Source organism: Psammomys obesus, unplaced genomic scaffold, assembly GCF_907164565.1.
Source record: "Psammomys obesus unplaced genomic scaffold, mPsaObe1.curated_primary_1811, whole genome shotgun sequence".
NCBI classification, from domain to species: Eukaryota; Metazoa; Chordata; class Mammalia; order Rodentia; family Muridae; genus Psammomys; species Psammomys obesus.
Genome location: NW_026585609.1, coordinates 7,986,674 through 8,004,875, shown reverse-complemented (window position 1 = coordinate 8,004,875; position 18,202 = coordinate 7,986,674). Strand labels below are relative to the sequence as shown.

Below are 18,202 nucleotides of genomic sequence, written 5' to 3'. Positions count from 1 at the left end.
TTATTAATTCTTTGGAGATTTCACATCGTATTCCCCTATCAATTCACTTCCCAGTTCCTCCGTGTTCTCCGCTCCATCCTTTATACTTAACCCAGCCCTAGAAAAAAAAAAGTCCAGTTTCTATTATATATATATATTCCCTGGGGTGCAGTCAAAATCTCAGTGTCCTGCTGAAAATCAGCTGCAGTGGAAGATGACACCCCGGCATCGTGTCATAGATTTTCACGTTCTCTCTGATTGTTTACTCTCTAGGATGACAACATTTGGTGTGTTAGGGGTTGGGTGGGTGTAGGTATGTGGGAACATCCACAATTTGTTGTGTGCTGAATTCTAGGATACAGTTTTGCCTGGAATCATGGTTCTCCAAGCTGAAATTAGGGTTGTTTGATGCATGTTGGGGAAAGGTGTCCCCAGCATAACTGCAGCCAGCAGAAGGAGGGTCTTCAGCAGGCAGCTAGCTGGTTAAGCCCTGATGAGAGGAAAGTAATTTCAACATGAATTGAAAGAGGTCTGTGGTGTAAATTATGAGGTGAGAGTTTTACTCTGAAATTGGATTCTAGACAGAGGAATCATATCCATACTTGATGCAGTGCTAATAAAATAGATTGCAACATTAGAGATCATTTGTCATCATTTTCCATGCTCTGGTAACCTGTCATGGCACAATATTTTTCATCAAATCAAGAGCACACGCTAACCAAACTACAGAGACGAGCACAAACCCCCACACAAGCAGATCCTGTTACAAATTTCAGACCTTAGAAGGACTAAAATCTCTGTGTGTGTATTTGTGTGTATGTTTGCTTGAGCCAGGGCCTTACTACATAGCCCTAGTTGACCTGGAATGTCTTATGTGGAGAAAAAGCTGTGATCTTGTTGAGCATTGAGATTACAGGTTTACACAACTAAGTCTGTTATGTTCTTTCTTATTTATTTATGTATTTATTTGTTTGCTTATTTATTTATTTATTATTAGTTACATTTTATTAACTCTGTATCCCACTCTCTCATTTCCTTCCAATACTACCTTCCCTCCCTCATCTCCTCCCAGGCCTTTTCCAAGTCCACTAATAGGGGAGGACCTCCTCCCCTTTCATCTGACCCTTTTATATCAGGTATCTTCAGGATTGGCTGCAAAGTCCTCCTCTGTGCCCTAGCAGGACTGCTCTTCCTTTGGGGGGTGGGGAGGTCAAACAGCCTGCCATTGAGTTCCTGTCAGAAATAGTCCCTGTTCTCCTTACTATGGGAAACCAATTGGTTCCTGAGCTACCACGGGCTACATCCAAGCAGAGGTTCTAGGTTATATCCATACATGGTCCTTGGTGTAGTGTCAGTCTTAGAAAAGACCCCTGTGCCCAGATATATTTGGTCCTTGTGTATGTTCGTTCTTTTAGCTAAGAAAAGAAGTCTTCTTCTAAACAGAACCATTCCAGAACCTATAGTCCTCTTCCCACAAATTATGACCCTGTTTCAAAATATATCAAAACTAACTATTGCAACTTCCAATTTTTTTTTTTTTTTTAGTTTTTTGGTGGTTTACATTTTGCATTTGCTTTTGTTGTTGTTGTTTGACATAGGAAGATTTACCTTTTTGGTTGGTCTTAGGCATCTTTCCCTTTCATTATAGTTTCTAATTCCATGGCATGCTCAACATCCTTCTTTATTTACACATTCTTTAAGTAAATAAATAAAAAGAATATTGGGCTTTATAATGTATTATTAGCCCTAAGATAATCATGGCAGTATTATTTAACCCACTATCACAAATAATGAAACATAGATATGTGTTAGATTTATAATTGCCACATTTAGCTTGGGCAGAGAAGATTCTTCACCTACACTGTCTCAATATCCTCACCATCTATCCCCATACATTTACACTAGATATTATAGTTGCAAGCCTTAGCTATTGTTTTTTGTAATTGTTTTATAATAATTCTTACCTTATAAAAATGGCCATTTATTTAGACAGAAAAGGAGAATTGTTGGAGTTGGTCTAATGCTAATATCTGGCACTCAATATCTGGTTACTGCCCACCGGATACAACCATCCTTGTTTGTGTAGACCTGCCTAAAACATTATACCTGATTGGTTCATTAAATGGCTTATATCTGGGCAGGGCAAAATGGGGACGCATGGCTAAGTTTCCCAGGCTTTGGAGAATCCCACCAGCCATTACGGGAAGGACAGACTGACAGGAAGAGAGGAAGGAGGAGGATGCCAGGATGGGTTAGCCTGGAGAAAACACCACATGAGCAGAGGAAAGTCTCCAATAATGGTGTGAAATTGCCCAGATGAAGAACACAAGCAAGTACCATGGGATTATGGATGGAAGGTAGTCCAGATAGGAAGGCTTAACACTGGATGAGGGCTGGGAGATGGATGGTGAGGTTATTGAGACAGTGTAGGTGAAATATCTGCCTGGCCCAAGGTAAATAAGGCAATTACAAATTTAACAGGTTTCTGTGTCTTATTATTTGTGATAGTGGGATAAATAATACTGCTGTGATAATCTTAGGGCTAATAATAATAAACATTATGTAGCCCAATACTTTTTTTAATTTACTATAACATGTTCCTGAAACTTTAAATGATAAGGAACTCTCATTAAGACAAGATTAAATGCTTTTAAACCTTCAATTCTCCCAGTGGGTAATTCATTTAAAGTGATTGTTTTGAATCTTAATAAAGCTTACATGTGTATATATACAACTGAGTTTCCAACCTTTCATTTTTTTTATTTTTAGTTTCTAAAATTTTTATTTTCTAAGGGAAGTAATCTTGTTTTTTTATCAAAACATATATTTTTAGTTGAATAACTTGTATTATTGAAGATTAAAGAAAATACATATTAACTTAATTCAAATCAGATAAATAATAAACTATAGATAGGTAAGTTTTTAATTGTAAACATTAGTATCATAAAATTATGGAAAGCTTTGGCAAATGATGCTTATTTTTAGAGCATTTTAAAATATCAACTACAAAAAGGAGGTGGTGCTGGGCATGGCTCATGCCTTTAATCCCAGCACTCAGGAGGCAGAAGCAGGCAGTTCTCTAGGTGTTTAAGTACAGCATGTTCTACAGAGCAAGTTCCAGGATAGTGAGGGTAATGACACAGAGAAACTTTGTCTTGGAAACCAACCAACCAAACGAATGAATGGATGAATAATTAATATCACCTGAAACTAACTTTATAATTAAAAAAATAAAAAAGCCCAGGAACTCATGGACGTATTTTTCATAAAACTATACGTTAAGAGTGTCCTGAGTCCATTGTATAAAGTCCAATTTCTGGGAGTCAAAAACACAGTGAATTCCCAACTTTGTCAGCAGTGGAAACATTAGTAATGAATTGGCCCACGAACAGGGGCAACCAGTCCTCACCACAGCAAGTAGAGAACCAATGGCAGCAGAGGCCAAGCCTCAGAGGACTTTCCTCACTCCCTTCACCTAGCAAAGCGCCTGAAATGAGGCCTGTGCCGCATACCACCTGAGAGTGGAGCCATAGGTCATCATAGGGAAGAGAAACTTCTTAGTATGTTTTCAGAACTGATTATAAGTGGGGAAGAAGAACAAAGAAGAAAAAGTTTATGAGAAAGTAGAGGCCAGAGACACACTTAGGATGTATTAACAGAGATTTAGTTCTAGTTGGCAGGGAGGGCCTTGACAGCCATTATTTCATGGTTTTCTTTGAGGATATTGGCAGTCACGTGGTCCAAAATACACAAGACTTGGGACCAGGTGTCCTCTTCTCTTTGTCTTGGATCCCTGTCACTTCTGCAGCCTTTCGATAAATATGGTCTAATGTCATGTTCCTCTGACCAGGAAATATCAGCCTCAATCACAGCATTCTGTGTTAGAGTAGTTGACTGTGCTAATCATTGGCAGAAGGACTTCTTCCCTCTGCTTCTCTTAAACCTGATTGCAGATGGCATGCCCAAGATTGCAGGAATTAAAGATGCTTCTGTCCTCAGTCATGCAGCACAATTGTCAACTAGTGTGAGCCATTTTATATTAAAACATCCACATTGATATGCAGAGAACTGAGCTTGGAGGCTTAAAGCACTGTCACCCTTCTTACTGATACTTTGCTGTAAAAGATTAAAATAATTGATCCCTGTCAAGTCTTCTGGTCCCTTCTCAAGTCTTTAATAACACACACTGTCTTCAAAAGGTTTTTTTTTTAATTTTTACTTATTTTATTTCCTTCACAATTTATTCATTATATATCCCCTTTGAACCCCCCTCACTCAACTCACCTTGTCCCACCCTCCCTCTTCCCCTCCTCTCCTTCTCCTATTCCACTGAAAGAGGGAGTTTTCCACTATTGCCATCTGCCCATAGCTTGTTAAATCTCATCAGGATTGCTTGGATCCTCTTCCTCTATTGCTTGGTAAGGCTGCATCATCAGGGGCAAGTGATCAGAGGGCAGACAACTGAGTTTATGTTAGAGGCAGCACCTGATCCCCTCACTCAGAGAGCCACATGTAGACTAACCTGCCTATAGGCCACATCTGAGCAGGGGGTCTAGGTCCTCTCTATGCATGGTCCTCTGTTGTTAGTTATTAATATTTACTATTGATTTATCTTTTAGTTAAGATTCTGTTAATTTTAATCCAACTTATACACAAATCACAACACAGAGACTAGGATTTATTTAATTAACCTAGAGCACAATGCTGGGCATTACTTAATCCATCCTAAACCTCCAAGCCTACATAGTTTCCTACCATTCAGATTTCACCCATTGTACTTGCTTTTAGTCATATCTTAGGGCCAGTCCATCTCTCCACATGGTTCCAAGACCTCTCCTGCGGATTTTCTGCTCCCCCCTCCTGCTTCCACTCTCTCCCCTCTAGACCAGGATGTCCCACCCTATCCTCACCATTACACAGCATTGGGGCTGGTTGTTTAACTGAAAATATAGAGAACAAAGGGTGGCATGTTTACACAAACTTGAGACAGGTGATTCTTAGAATAAGCATCACAATGCAATGTCCAGATTGAAACCAGATAGTGGGGTAGAGAATTCAGCATTTGAATGAACAAGGATAAATTGTATAATTTCCAAAAGAACATTATACCAACAGTCCTCCATTGGTACATCAGTCTCTGCAGTACCCCCTGGTCTCAGATTTTTTAGTTTTGTTGGTCTAATATCTACTATTAATCACTGAAAATTTGAAGAGTTTGCAACTGCTTTTTTGAATTTTTTTGTTGACTAATTTTATAATTTATCAACTAACAGCACCCTACTAGCAACAGTAGTAGCTTCCTTCTCTTGGGGATTTAGCATTTATATATCCTCTGAAGAGTCTCCAGAATTCCAAACATCACACACTTGCATAATATACCTGCAGTTGTTAAAATCATGCTTTTACCAGAGCATGAGGAAAATCATTGTCACCTAATACGAACAATCTGAAGCAGCTCCATATCCCATACCTGGGATTAAAATGAAAACATATTGGTTCTATTGCTCCCCTTGTGGAGTTCCTGTCTTCTCCAGATCTTACTGTTTCCCACTTCTTTCATAAGGTTCCCTATGCTCTGCCCAAAGGTTGGCCATAAGTCTCAGTATCTGCACTGATAGTCTGCAGGGCAGAGCCTTTCAGAGGTCCTCTGTGTCAGGCTCCTGACTTGTTCCCTGTTTTCTCCTTCTTCTGATGTCCATCCTCTTTGCCTTTCTGGATAGGGATTGAGCATTTTAGCAAGAGTCCTCCCTCTTGATTAGGACAGGAACTCCAGCAGGAGAGCAACAGAACCAAAATGTCTGTGCACAGGGGTCTTTTCTGAGACTGATACTCCAACCAAGGACTATGCATGGAGATAACCTAAGACCCTGCATAGATGTAGTTCAGGGTCCAAGTGGATTCCATAGTAATAGGAAAAGGAACTGTCTCTGACATGAACTGATTGGCCTGCTCCAATCAGTTAACTACCTCCCCCTGAGGAGGGAGCAGCATTACCAGGCCACAAAAGAAGACAATGCAGCCACTCCTGATGAGACCTAATTAGCTAGGATCAGAAGGAAGGAAAAGAAGTCCTCCCCTATCAGTGGACTTGGGGAGGGGCATTCGTGCAGGGAGGAAAGGAGGGATTGGGATGGGAGGAGGGAGGGAACCATAGGGGGGATACAAAGTGAATAAAGTGTAATTAACAAAGAATTTAAAAAATGAAAACATTCCCACAATATTTTTGTGTTTTTAAAGAAACCAAAATTCTCAATATACCAAGCCCCACCACATGTCTTCATGACAACACAGTCTTTATTTAAAAACTGGCCAGTTCTGAGCATGCTTTTAAGTCTGTTTCTGTACCTTGTAGTAGCATCAAGTGAGGCTAGATGCTCACTGGATCATGGCTTTCTCTCTGTACTTTATTAGCCTCCATAGAATTCTAAGAGGCTAGGTTTCCTCAGGTATTTGGGTATTTTACTTTATTTTGCTACATATCAGTTTTCACAAGTAAAAACAGGAAAAAGAGTTATAGTGTGAGGTTCAAATAAGCTAATATAAAGTAGAAAATAGCCTAAAACTGATGAAGCCCTAATTAATGACAAGTCTCTCAGCTCAACTTTCTTGTAAATTCCTAACTTCTTGAGTCATGGAGAGATGGCTCAGTGGTTGAGGGCTCTTGTCATGATCATGAAGTCCAAAGTTTGAATCTTAGCATCCATGTCACAAGCCAAGACAAACACTGATAACTTCAGTTCTGAGGAACACAAAGTAATCTTCTGGACTCTGTGTTACATGTGTACAAACTGGTTACAGATGGAATTATAATCACACAGATTCACATACATAGATAAGTAAAGTAGTATATGTATGCATGTGTACAAATCTTTTGACCCAGCAATCATTTAAGGGCAAAAGAAACAGTAAGGAGAATGATGTATATGATCTTCTTCATTTTCATTGAAAACTTAATCCTAAATTTGCCAAATACAACTAAGCTGGACATTTGTGGGAAGCTTGGAAGAAATAGCTTTATAATTGTAAAGAGTTTTACTCTATTAGAGTTAAAATTGTTCCTTTTCAAAAGGGAGGACAGAAATAATAGAGGAATACTAAGAAAAAAGGGCACATTGTCGAATGTACTCTTATAGATCTACATCTATTAATACAAAATTAAAGTTATATTTGGTTACATTGATATAGGTCTTTGTTGATATAAAATTATGGTTATATTTTGGTTACAAAATACTGTGTATCAACTCTTTTTAAGATATTGTATCTATGTAATTATCAAAAAATGCAAGGTGAAGTTCTAGTGTTTTTGAAAGTTATTATTACAAACTTTAGAATGATTAAGAAATGCAAGTAAATAGTCAAACTTGTGGTTTTGTAGGTAGTAGTTTAGTTAATCACAGGTGCTTTATAAGTTAATCAGATAATAAATAGTTAAAAACAAGCAGTGGGAGGAAGTTAAAGACAAGCAGATTATGGCCGTGAAGAAATACGGGAAGATGCAGCGAAACAGTTTGTGGCCTTCAGAGAAGAAATAATTAAATCACTGAAAGAAATAAAAGAAACAGAGGAATTTTCAAAAAAACAGTTGAAGGAACTAAAAGAAAAACAGGAAAATACAATCAGACAGGTGAAGGAAATAAAACAACTCAAGATCTGAAGATAGAATTGGAAAAACTAAACGAAACACAAATGGAGGAAATCATGGAGAGGAAGAATTTAGGGAAGAAAACAGGATCTACAGAGGTAAGCATAACCAACAGACTACAAGAAACGGAAGAAAGAATCTCAGGTGTAGAAGATACAATGGAAGAAATCAATGTATCCGTCAAAGAAAATGTTAAGTCCAAAAAATTCTTGACACAGACCATCCAAGAAATCCAAGACAATATGAAAAGACAAAACCTAAGAATAATAGGAATAGAGGAAAAAAAAGATTCCCTCCTCCAAGGCCCAGAAAATATCTTCAACAAAATCATAGAAGAAAATTTCCCCAACTTAAAGGAGAGGCCTATAAGGTTACAAGATGTCTACAGAACACCTAATAAATTAGGCCAGAAAAGAAAATCCTCCCCCAACATAATAATCTAAACAGTAAGTATACAGAACAAAGAAAAAATACTGAAAGCTGTAAGGGAAAAAGGCCAAGTAACATATAATGGCAAACCCATCAGAATCACACCTGAATTCTCAACAGAGACTATGAAAGCAAGAAGGGCCTGGACTGATATAATGCAAACCCTAAGAGAACACAGATGTCAGCCCAGACTAATATATCCAGAAAATCTCTCAGTCATCATAGATGGAGAAAACAAGATATTCAATGACAAAAACACATTCAAACAATACCTACCCACAAATCCAGCATTACAGAAGATACCAGAAGGAAAAATAAAACCCAAGAAAACTAACTGCATTCAGAAAAACACAGGAAACAACCTCACTACGCCAAAACCAAAAGTAGCCAAGCACACAAATACACTACCATAGCCAAAAGCAAAATCAAAGCATCTAATGGCTACTGGTCATTGATCTCCCTTAACATCAATGGACTCAATTCTCCAATAAAAAGAAACAGACTAACAGAATGGATATGTAAACAAAACCCAACAATCTGTTGCATACAAGAAACACACATAAGACACAAAGATAGACCTTACCTGAGAGTAAGGGGCTGGAAGATGGTTTTCCAAGCAAATGGACCCAAGAAGCAAGCAGGAGTAGCCATTCTAATATGTAATAAAATAGACTTTCAATGAAAATTAATCAAAAAAGATGGGGAAGTTCATTTCATACTCATCAAAGGAAAACTCCACCAAGAAGACACCACAGTTCCGAACATCTATGCCCCAAATACAAGAGCGGCCACATTTGTCAAAGAAACATTAATAAAACTTAAACCACATATAGATCTCCACACATTAATAGTGGGAGACTTCAACACCCCACTCTCAACAAAGGACAGGTCAACAAACCAGAAATTAAACAAAGAAACAATGACTCTAAGAAGTCATGAATCAAATGGACCTGACAGACCACTACAGAACCTTTCACCAAAACACAAAAGAATTTACCTTCTTCTCAGCACCTCATGGAACCTTCTCCAAAATAGACCATATAGTTGGTCACAAAACAAGTATTAACAGATACAAAAGGACTGAAATAATCCCATGTATCCTTTCTGACCACCATGGACTAAAGCTGGATCTCAACAACAACAGAAATAACAAAAAGCCTACATACACATGGAAACTGAACAACTTGCTACTCAATGACAGCTGGGTCTCAGAAGAAATAAAGAATTAAATTAAAGCATTCCTAGAATTCAATGAAAATGAAAGCACTACATACCCAAACTTATGGGACACAATGAAAGCAGTGCTAAGAGGAAAGTTCATAGCACTAAGTGCCTTAAAGAAGAAATTAGAAACATTTCATTCAAGCAACTTAATGACTCACCTAAGAGTCCCAGAAAAAAAAGAAGCAGACACACCAAAGAGGAGTAGACGGCTGGAAATAATCAAACTCAGGGCTGAAATCAATCAATTAGAAACAAATAAAACAAGTCAAAGAATCAATGAAACTAAGAGCTGGTTCTTTGAGAAAATCAACAAGATTGACAAACCCTTAGCCAAGCTAACTAAAAGGCAGAGAGACAGCGTCCAAATCAACAAAATCAGAAATGAAAAGGGGGCATAAAAACAGACACTGAGGAAATCCAAACAATCATTAAGACTTACTTCAAAAGTTTATATGCCACAAAATTTGAAAATCTAAATGAAATGGACAATTTTCTTGATCAATTCCACGTACCAAAGCTGAATCAGAACCAGGTAAATTAATTAAATAGTCCACTATACTCTAAGGAAATAGAAACTGTCATCAAAAGTCTCGCATCCAAAAAAGCCCAGGACCAGATGGTTTCAGTGCAAAATTCTACCAGACTTTCAAAGAAGAGCTAACTCCAATTCTCTTCAAACTATTCCACAGAATAGAAATGGAAGGAACACTACCAAACTCATTCTATGAAGCCACAGTCACCTTGGTACCTAAACCTCACAAAGACCCAACAAAGAAAGAGAATTTCTGGCCAGGCTCCCTTATGAACATTGATGCAAAAATACTCAACAAAGTACTTGCTAACCGAATACAAGAACACATCAAAGATATCATCCATTATGACCAAGTAGGCTTCATCCCAGGTATGCAGGGGTGGTTCAGTAATGGAAATCCATCAATGTGATCCACCATATTAACAAACTGCAAGAAAAAAAAAACACATAATAATCTCCTTGGATGCTGAAAAAACATTTGACAAAATCCAACATCCATTCATGTTTAAAGTATTGGTGAGATCAGGGATACAAGGCACATATCTAAACATAGTAAAGGCAATATACAGCAAGCCTATAGCCAACATCAAACTAAACAGAGAGAAACTTAAAGCAATCCCACTGAAATCAGGGACAAGACAAGGCTGCCTACTCTCTCCATATCTCTTCAACATAGTTCTGGAAGTCCTTGCTAGAGTAATAAGACAATTGAAGGAGATCAAGGGGATACAAACTGGAAAGGAAGAAGTCAAATTATCACTATTTGCAGATGATATGATAGTATACCTGACTGACCCCCAAAATTCTACCAGGGAATTCTTACAGCTGATAAACACCTTCAGCAAAGTGGCAGGATACAAAATTAACTAAAAAAAAAAAAAATTAGTAGCTCTCCTGTATACAAAAGACAAAAGGGCTGAGAAAGAAATTAGGGAAACAATACCCTTCACAATAGCCACAAAAGACATAAAGTATGTTGATGTAACTCAAACCAAGCAAGTCAAAGACTTGTATGAAAAAATTTCAAGTCTCTGAAGAAAGAATTAGAAGAAGATATCAGAAGACGGAAAGATCTACCATGCTCATGGCTTGGCAGGATTAACATAGTAAAAATGGCCATTTTACCAAAAGCAATCTACAGATTCAATGCAATTTCCATCAAATTACCAACACAATTCTTTACAGACCTTTAAAGAAAAATTTTCAACTTCATATGGAATTACAAGAAACCCAGAATTGCTAAAACAATCCTCTACAATAAAAGATCTTCAGGAGGTATCTCCATCTCCATCCCTGATCTCAAGCTGTACTGCAGAGCAACAGTAATAAAACCTGCATGGTACTGTCATAGAAACTGAATGGAACTGAACAGAAGACCCAGAAATAGACCCACACACTTATGGACACTTGATCTTTGACAAAGATGCCAAAACCATACAATGGAAAAAAGATAACATCTTCAACAAATGGTGCTGGTCTAACTGGATGTCTACATGTACAAAAATGCAAATAGATCCATACTTATCACCCTGCACAAAACTAGAGTCCAAGTGGATCAAAGACCTCAATACAAAACAAGACACATTAAATTAGGTAGAAGAAAAAGTGGGGAAGGCTGTAGAACTCATTGGTACAGGAGACAACTTCCTAAACAGAACACCAACAGCACAGGCTCTAGGAGCAAATCAATAAATGGGACCTCATAAAACTGAAAAGCTTCTTTAAAGCAAAGGACTCAGTCCTCAAAACAAAACGAATGCCTACAGATTGGAAAAGAATCTTCAACCCTATATATGACAGAGGGCTGATATCCAGTATATATAAAAAACTAAAAAAGTTGAAAAGCAACAAATCAAGTAAACCAATTGAAAAATGGGGAACAGAGCTAAACAGAAAATTCTTGATAGAGGAATATTGAATGGCAGAGAAACACTTAAAGAAATGCTCAACCTTATTAGCCATCAGGGAAATGCAAATCAAAACAACCTTGAGATTTCACCTCACACCCATCAGAATGGCTAAGATCAAAACCTCAAGTGACAATACATGCTGGAGAGGTTGTGGAGAAAGGGGAACCCTCCTCCACTGCTGGTGGGAATGTAAAATTGTACAACCACTCTGGAAATCAATCTGGTGCTTTCTCAGACAACAAGAAATAACGTTTTCTCAAGATCCAGCTATACCACTCCTAGGCATATATCCAAAAGATTCTCAAGTACACAAAAAGGACATTTGCTCAACCATGTTTGTAGCAACTTTATTTGTAATAGCCAGAAGCTGGAAACAACCCAGATGCCCCTCAACTGAAGAATGGATACAGAAATTGTGGTACATCTACACAATGGAATATTACTCAGCAATGAAAAACAAGGAAATCATGAAATTTGCAGGTAAATGGTGGGATCTGGAAAAGATCATCCTGAGTGAGGTATCCCAGAAGCAGAAAGATGCACACAGTATATACTCACTCATACAGACATATAATATAGGATAAACCTACTAAAATCTGTACACCTAAAGAAACTAATCAAGAGAGAGGACTCTGGCTAAAATGCTCAATCCCCATCCTGAAAGGCAAAGAGGGTAGACACCAGAAGAAGAAGAAAACAGGAAACAAGTTAGGAGCCTCCCACCGAGGACCTCTGAAAGGCTCTGCCTTGCAGACTATCAAAGCATTTGTTGAGACTTATGATCAAACTTTGGGCAGAATGCAGGGCATCTTATGAAAGAAGTGGGAAATAATAGTAAGATCTGGTGAGGACTGGAGGTCTACAAGGAGAGCAACAGAACCAAAAAATTTGAGCACAGGGTTCTTTCCTGAGACTGCTACTCCAACCAAGGACTATTCCTGGAGATAACCTAGAACCCCTGCACAAATGTAGCCCATGGCAGTTCAGTGTCCAAGTGGGTTCCATAGTAATGGGAACAGGGATTGTCTCTGACATGAACTGATTGGCCTGCTCTTTGATCACCTCCCCCTGAGGGGGGAGCAGCCTTACCAGGCCACATAGGAAGTCAATGCAGTCATTCTTGATGAGACCTAACAGACTAGGATCAGAGGGAAGAAAAAGAAACCCTCCCCTACCAGTGGACTTGGGGAATAGTGTGTGTGGAGAAGGGGGAGGAAGGGAAGGATTAGGACAGGAGGAGGGAGGGAACTAGAAGGGAGATATAAAGTAAATAAAGTGTAATTAAAAATAACATTAAATTAAAAAAAGAAAAAATTAAAAAAAAAAGAAACAAGCAGTGTTTGCCTATTCAAATATACTGAGATAAATAGGCGGTCTTCAAAAACCTCAGTGGTCTACAGAATATAGATACATTCAAAGATGTTTTATTTTAAGATGTTTTATTTAAAGATGTTTTATTTAAATATTTACAGATGTTTTTATTAATTTAATACTTTTTTGACAATGAAAAATATAAGCTCCTGGAAGCACCCAATAGTACTTCAAAGAAAATGATTATCACTGAAAAATCTCTTTGTAGAGCTTGCTTCAAATGTGGCAAGATGCCACTGGGGAAGAAACTGTCCTTGATTCAGTTACTAAAAGTATGCTGTCCAAGATGTGGCCAAGCAGGACACAAAGAACGTCAACTGCTGAACTCTGTCAAGACAAGGTAGAGATGTTTTTCATAATTCTTGTTTCACTTAAAAATCTGCCAGGCATTCTGGGCTAATAGGCAGAAGAGATGGGAAGAGATGGATGCTCCAACGTTGAAGAAGAATCTTGCTTGACTGTCCAGGCAGGCAGCAGTCTCTTTTATTTTTATAGTTTTGAAAGCTGCTTGCTTTGCACTTCCTGTTTATTCTGATAACATTTATTCTTCTTAGTTTGCTGATGGCGTTGAAGGGTAGACAGTTATAGTCTCACAATTAATCCTAAGTTAGTTAGTATTTAAGAAAATGTTTTAAGGTCTTAAAACAAGTTTTCAAGCTGATAAATGCAAGTACTGAAGTTTGACTTTGCAAAGATAGGATAGATAGTAGAGTACTTTCTCCAAGGTTGCTAAACACAAATGGAGTGGCTATTGTATGTTATTCTTACCAGATAGTAGATTGATGTTAGAGAAAGAGTCTTTCATTTAGACAAAAAGGGGGAAATGTTGGAAGATATTTGATCACACTGTGAATGACAAGGTTGTATACCAGAAAAACCTGTTTCTTGTTGTGTTGTGGCTCACACCTAACACACACCTTTAACCCAAGGGCCTCCGGAAACAAGAGCTAAATAAAGCCAGCCATAGGTCAAGAGGTCGAGCACAAAAAAAAAAAAAAAAAAAAAAAAAAAAAAAAAGTTGGGAGGGAGTGAACATAAGTAAGCATAGGACAGAGGGACATTCAGTTTAAGAAGGGTATTTAAGGCAGCATAAAGAAAGAAAAAAGGCTTTTCTTTCTGGGATATCAGCTAAGTAGGAAGGTTAGCTGGGTGCTTTCTCTGCCCCTTAAACCTAGTAGGCTTTCACCCCAGCATCTGGCTCCTAGTTCTTCACTCGTAAAATTGAATGATTAAGATTTTGTTTATCACCTCACACTGATGGGGAAGCAGCCTTACCAGGCCACAGAGGAAGACAATGCAGCCAGCCACTCCTGAAGAGATCTGAGAGACTAGGATCAGAAGGAAGGAGAGGAAAACCTCCCCTATCAGTGGACTTGGGAGGGGCATGTGTGGAGAAGGGGGAGGGAAGGTGGGATTGGGAGGGGAGGAGGGTGGGGTTTATGGGGGGATGCAAAGTGAATAAAGTGTAATTAATAAAAATTAAAATAAAAAATATTAAAAAAGATCTTATTTAATAACAACATCTGATTTACTATACAATTGATTAATTTCCAAAATCAAAGGTGATAAACAAAATATTTCAAGGGCTAGAGCTGAGAGTAGAAAAACTACATCCTTACATGAGATAAACCCTTGAAAATTTGAGTGTTCAAAGTTCTCAGCTTCAAAAGGGTCCTTCTGCATGTCCCTACCCCAAGTTACAGGATCCCATTCTTGACCCATCAATGCTCTTTTGTTGCTGACATCCTCCGAGACTGGGTCTTGACTTTTTGCTGTAATTCTGCCAATCATATAAGGAGTGCTTTGATTTGATTTTTTACAACTTGAGCTCTCTGGCAGCTGGTAAAAAGAATCTTTCTGAAAGCACACTTAGGGACCTTTAGCCTTAAGTAAATGGAGAGGCTTCAGTCTCTGTAGGTGTTGGAAAATTGAAAAGGCAATTCCAGAACCTTAAAAGATTACTCCTTATACATATGCTCCTCCAGAACCACTTCTGGTACTAAAAATCTGTGTCAGTGTTCTCTAGAGTAACATAACTTAAAGAAAAATCTCTCTCTTTCTCCTTATTTATTTATCATGTATCTATATATTTATCTTACTATCATCTCTTCCTATCTATTATCTATATATCTAGATGTCAATAGAAACACACACACACACACACACACACAAGACCATATAATCTGATAATGGTTGTATATTAATGAAACTTCCAAGAAAGAATTTAGTAGTTGCTCAGTTCATCAGGCTGAATATCTAAGCTAGTCTTCAATGCATAATGGAATCCCAAAAAGTAGTCTCTAATGCCAGGAAAGAATGAACTTGCTACCTAAGCAGGATCAAGCAGGCAAGGAGCAAAATCTTTCTTCTTCCATCCCTTTATGTAGTCTTCCATCAGGAGGTATAGCCCTATTACAAGTACGTTTTTCCAACTTAACTGATGTGGACTTTTAAAGGTGTGTCTCTATACTTCAACAATCTGAACAGAAGTAGATCTTGCTACTTCAAATTAAACAAAAACATCCTTAGACGTGTACCCTCTTTTTTGTGGTTTTATTTAATTCAGATGTAGTCAAGTTGAAAATCAAGAACAGTCATCATAAAATATCTCTCTACATATAGAATGGGGACTTATTAGAATGGCTTACAAGCTCTGGTACAGCTACTGTAACAGTAGCTGCCTGTGAACAGAAGGTCTAAGAACCCAGCAGTTCTTCAGTTCAAAAGGCTGGATGTCTTACCATCAGTATATATTGGAATTCTAAAGAAGTAGGCTGTAAAGCCAGTGAAACAGTGGACTTGCTAGTGAGGTGAGAGCAATCAGGCTAAGAACAAAATCTACTTTCTTCGATGTCGTTATATAGGTTTTCAGTAGAAGATGTGGCCCAGAGTAGAGGTGGGTTTTCTCACCTCCAAAGATCTGGATTGAGCAAGAACAATATGGATTTAGTGCATTAACTGAGGCCCCAAAGATAATAACTTAATTGCAAATGAGCCATGCCTTTATATATAGAAATGTCCAGACTTCAGAAAACCAATACACTCTGTAATTTGTCAAAAACAATGAACTAACCTGAAATATTAAGTTACATATAAACTTTAAATTTCAAAATGAAGAGCTCACGCATGCTTTAGAGTGTATCTGTACATGTTATGTGAATAATATGTGTGTGTGTGTGTGTGTGTGTAAACCTCATACATGTTCTACCCTTGGTATATTCTTCTGTTCTTTGGTCAGACATGATGTTAAGCCTTTAGAATGTGCTCTTCAGAAAATTTATGCTCAAAACTAACTGATATAGGGAGGACTCATTTCAAATGATTGGACTAGATGAGTATGAAGGCTCTTTTCTATCAGTGTTTTAGTTCTTTTGTCCACAAGTAAATCTGCTTCTCTAGTTATTTTGCAGAGTTGAATCCACTATTACAATCACTGTTACTACATCAAATACTTACCAGCAACAAGAACTATGGTATTTACTGGGTAAAAATAACAGCAATTTTGTAAGAAGTAAAATTGCACACAGCAGAAGTGATCCTTTCTGTTCCTCAGCTTCATGTAGTGAAAGTCAGGAGTGACACAGCTGTCTGTCTTGGTGTCTTTCCTTTTTCCTTCTGGTCTTGGAAAAATAGTATCAGTACTCCAGGGGAGTCACATGAATAACAAAGAGAAGTCTTGTTTTGAATGATTATTTTCACAATGAAGATCTTTACAAAGAAAAGACTTCCCTGGCAAAAGTATGTGAAGAAGCTGCAGAGTCAGGAGGAACTGAATTTGCATGGGGGATTAAAGTCCTGCTGAAGAGAAAGAACCCTAAGATATAGTTAAAAGCATTGCAGAAGTTTTTAGTGTCTGACAGTTGAACTACAAACTATTGTAACGATTAGTGCATCTGGAAAAGGTCTTCAAGGTTTTTCTCACCAGAATATTTCAGGGCATTCATTGCAGTGCCCCGACTGTTATTTTTTTCTAAGATCTCCAATGTTCCAGCGCTTCAACTGCTGCAATAACCTTAAAGAACTTTTCTTCAGTTGGTTGTTTGCTAGAATTAGAATAAATGAGTGACAGCAGGGATACATGAACATAATTATCACACCAAAAAGAAACAGCAGTTTATGCCAAAAGAAGCCTACTATTTCTATGGCCAAACCTACAAAATACAAGATAAAGAGGATGATAAAAGGAATTAAAACCTTCATGGCTTTCACATGAGCTTCTGTGTTGAGGTCTTGGAATCCTGAGAAACTGGATTGCATTTGCTTGTTGTGTCTCCAAAGGGAAATGATCAAGAGGAGACATGTAATGGCAGATATCAAAAAGTAGAAAACAATTCCAAACTGAAAAAAGATGTAGTTAATAAGTAACTCTTTTGCTTGTAGGTGAATGGACCAGGAACCGTTTCTATATTGCATTTTATAATCATTAAACATCTTCACAATTTTTGGAGTATCAATAAGCAATGAGACAAACAAGCATCCTATTAGAAAGATAAAAATTCCATCAGCTCTCCTCTTCAACCAGATAAAAGCATAGTGAGAAAAATTTGCTATCTTCAGAAAATAGATGATGCTGAGGCTAGTGGCAAACCAGATGCTCAGGTGGTTCATAATTACCCAGAGGTAGTTGATGTATTCATATAGTGTGCCATAGGTAAGTGTATGTGTGGAGAACAACTTTGTGTATGTGTCAACAGTTATTATCCATATGAGACAAATCCTGGAAGTTGCCAAGCCAGTGAGAATGAAGCGAATCTTAGAAAGCCTCTTGTTCTTGGCATAGTCTGTGAGGTTCACAAGTGCAATGAATGTGTTCCCTAAAACTCCCATCACAGCTTCACCAGTGGCAACAAAGAGGAGAATACTTCCCACTGCACTTAGCATCTCTGTGAATCCGTGAGACTGCTCCTGTTGCAATTAACGTAGATTTACCTGCTGCAGACTGTTCCCTGGAGTGGCTGCTTGATAGAGGAGGGACTCTTCTCGTCTTCATTCGATGAAGACATAAAAGCACATAGGATTGGTCTGTGGGTACATCAGAAATCTCTCCATAGATTTCCTTGCTGTTGCTTCTGTAGGACTTAGTGAGTTCCTGAAAGCTCAGCACACTTACTGCCT

At 38.0% G+C, this 18,202-nt stretch overlaps 1 protein-coding gene across 1 annotated transcript; it reads right to left on the bottom strand.

Annotated features, from left to right (window-relative positions):
- Window positions 1–17,047: 17,047 nt before the first annotated feature.
- On the bottom strand, window positions 17,048–17,968 carry LOC129679901 (taste receptor type 2 member 104-like). The gene has a single exon (XM_055611399.1). It carries the CDS (start codon window positions 17,966–17,968, stop codon window positions 17,048–17,050), a length of 921 nt encoding a protein of 306 aa, XP_055467374.1.
- Window positions 17,969–18,202: the final 234 nt, after the last annotated feature.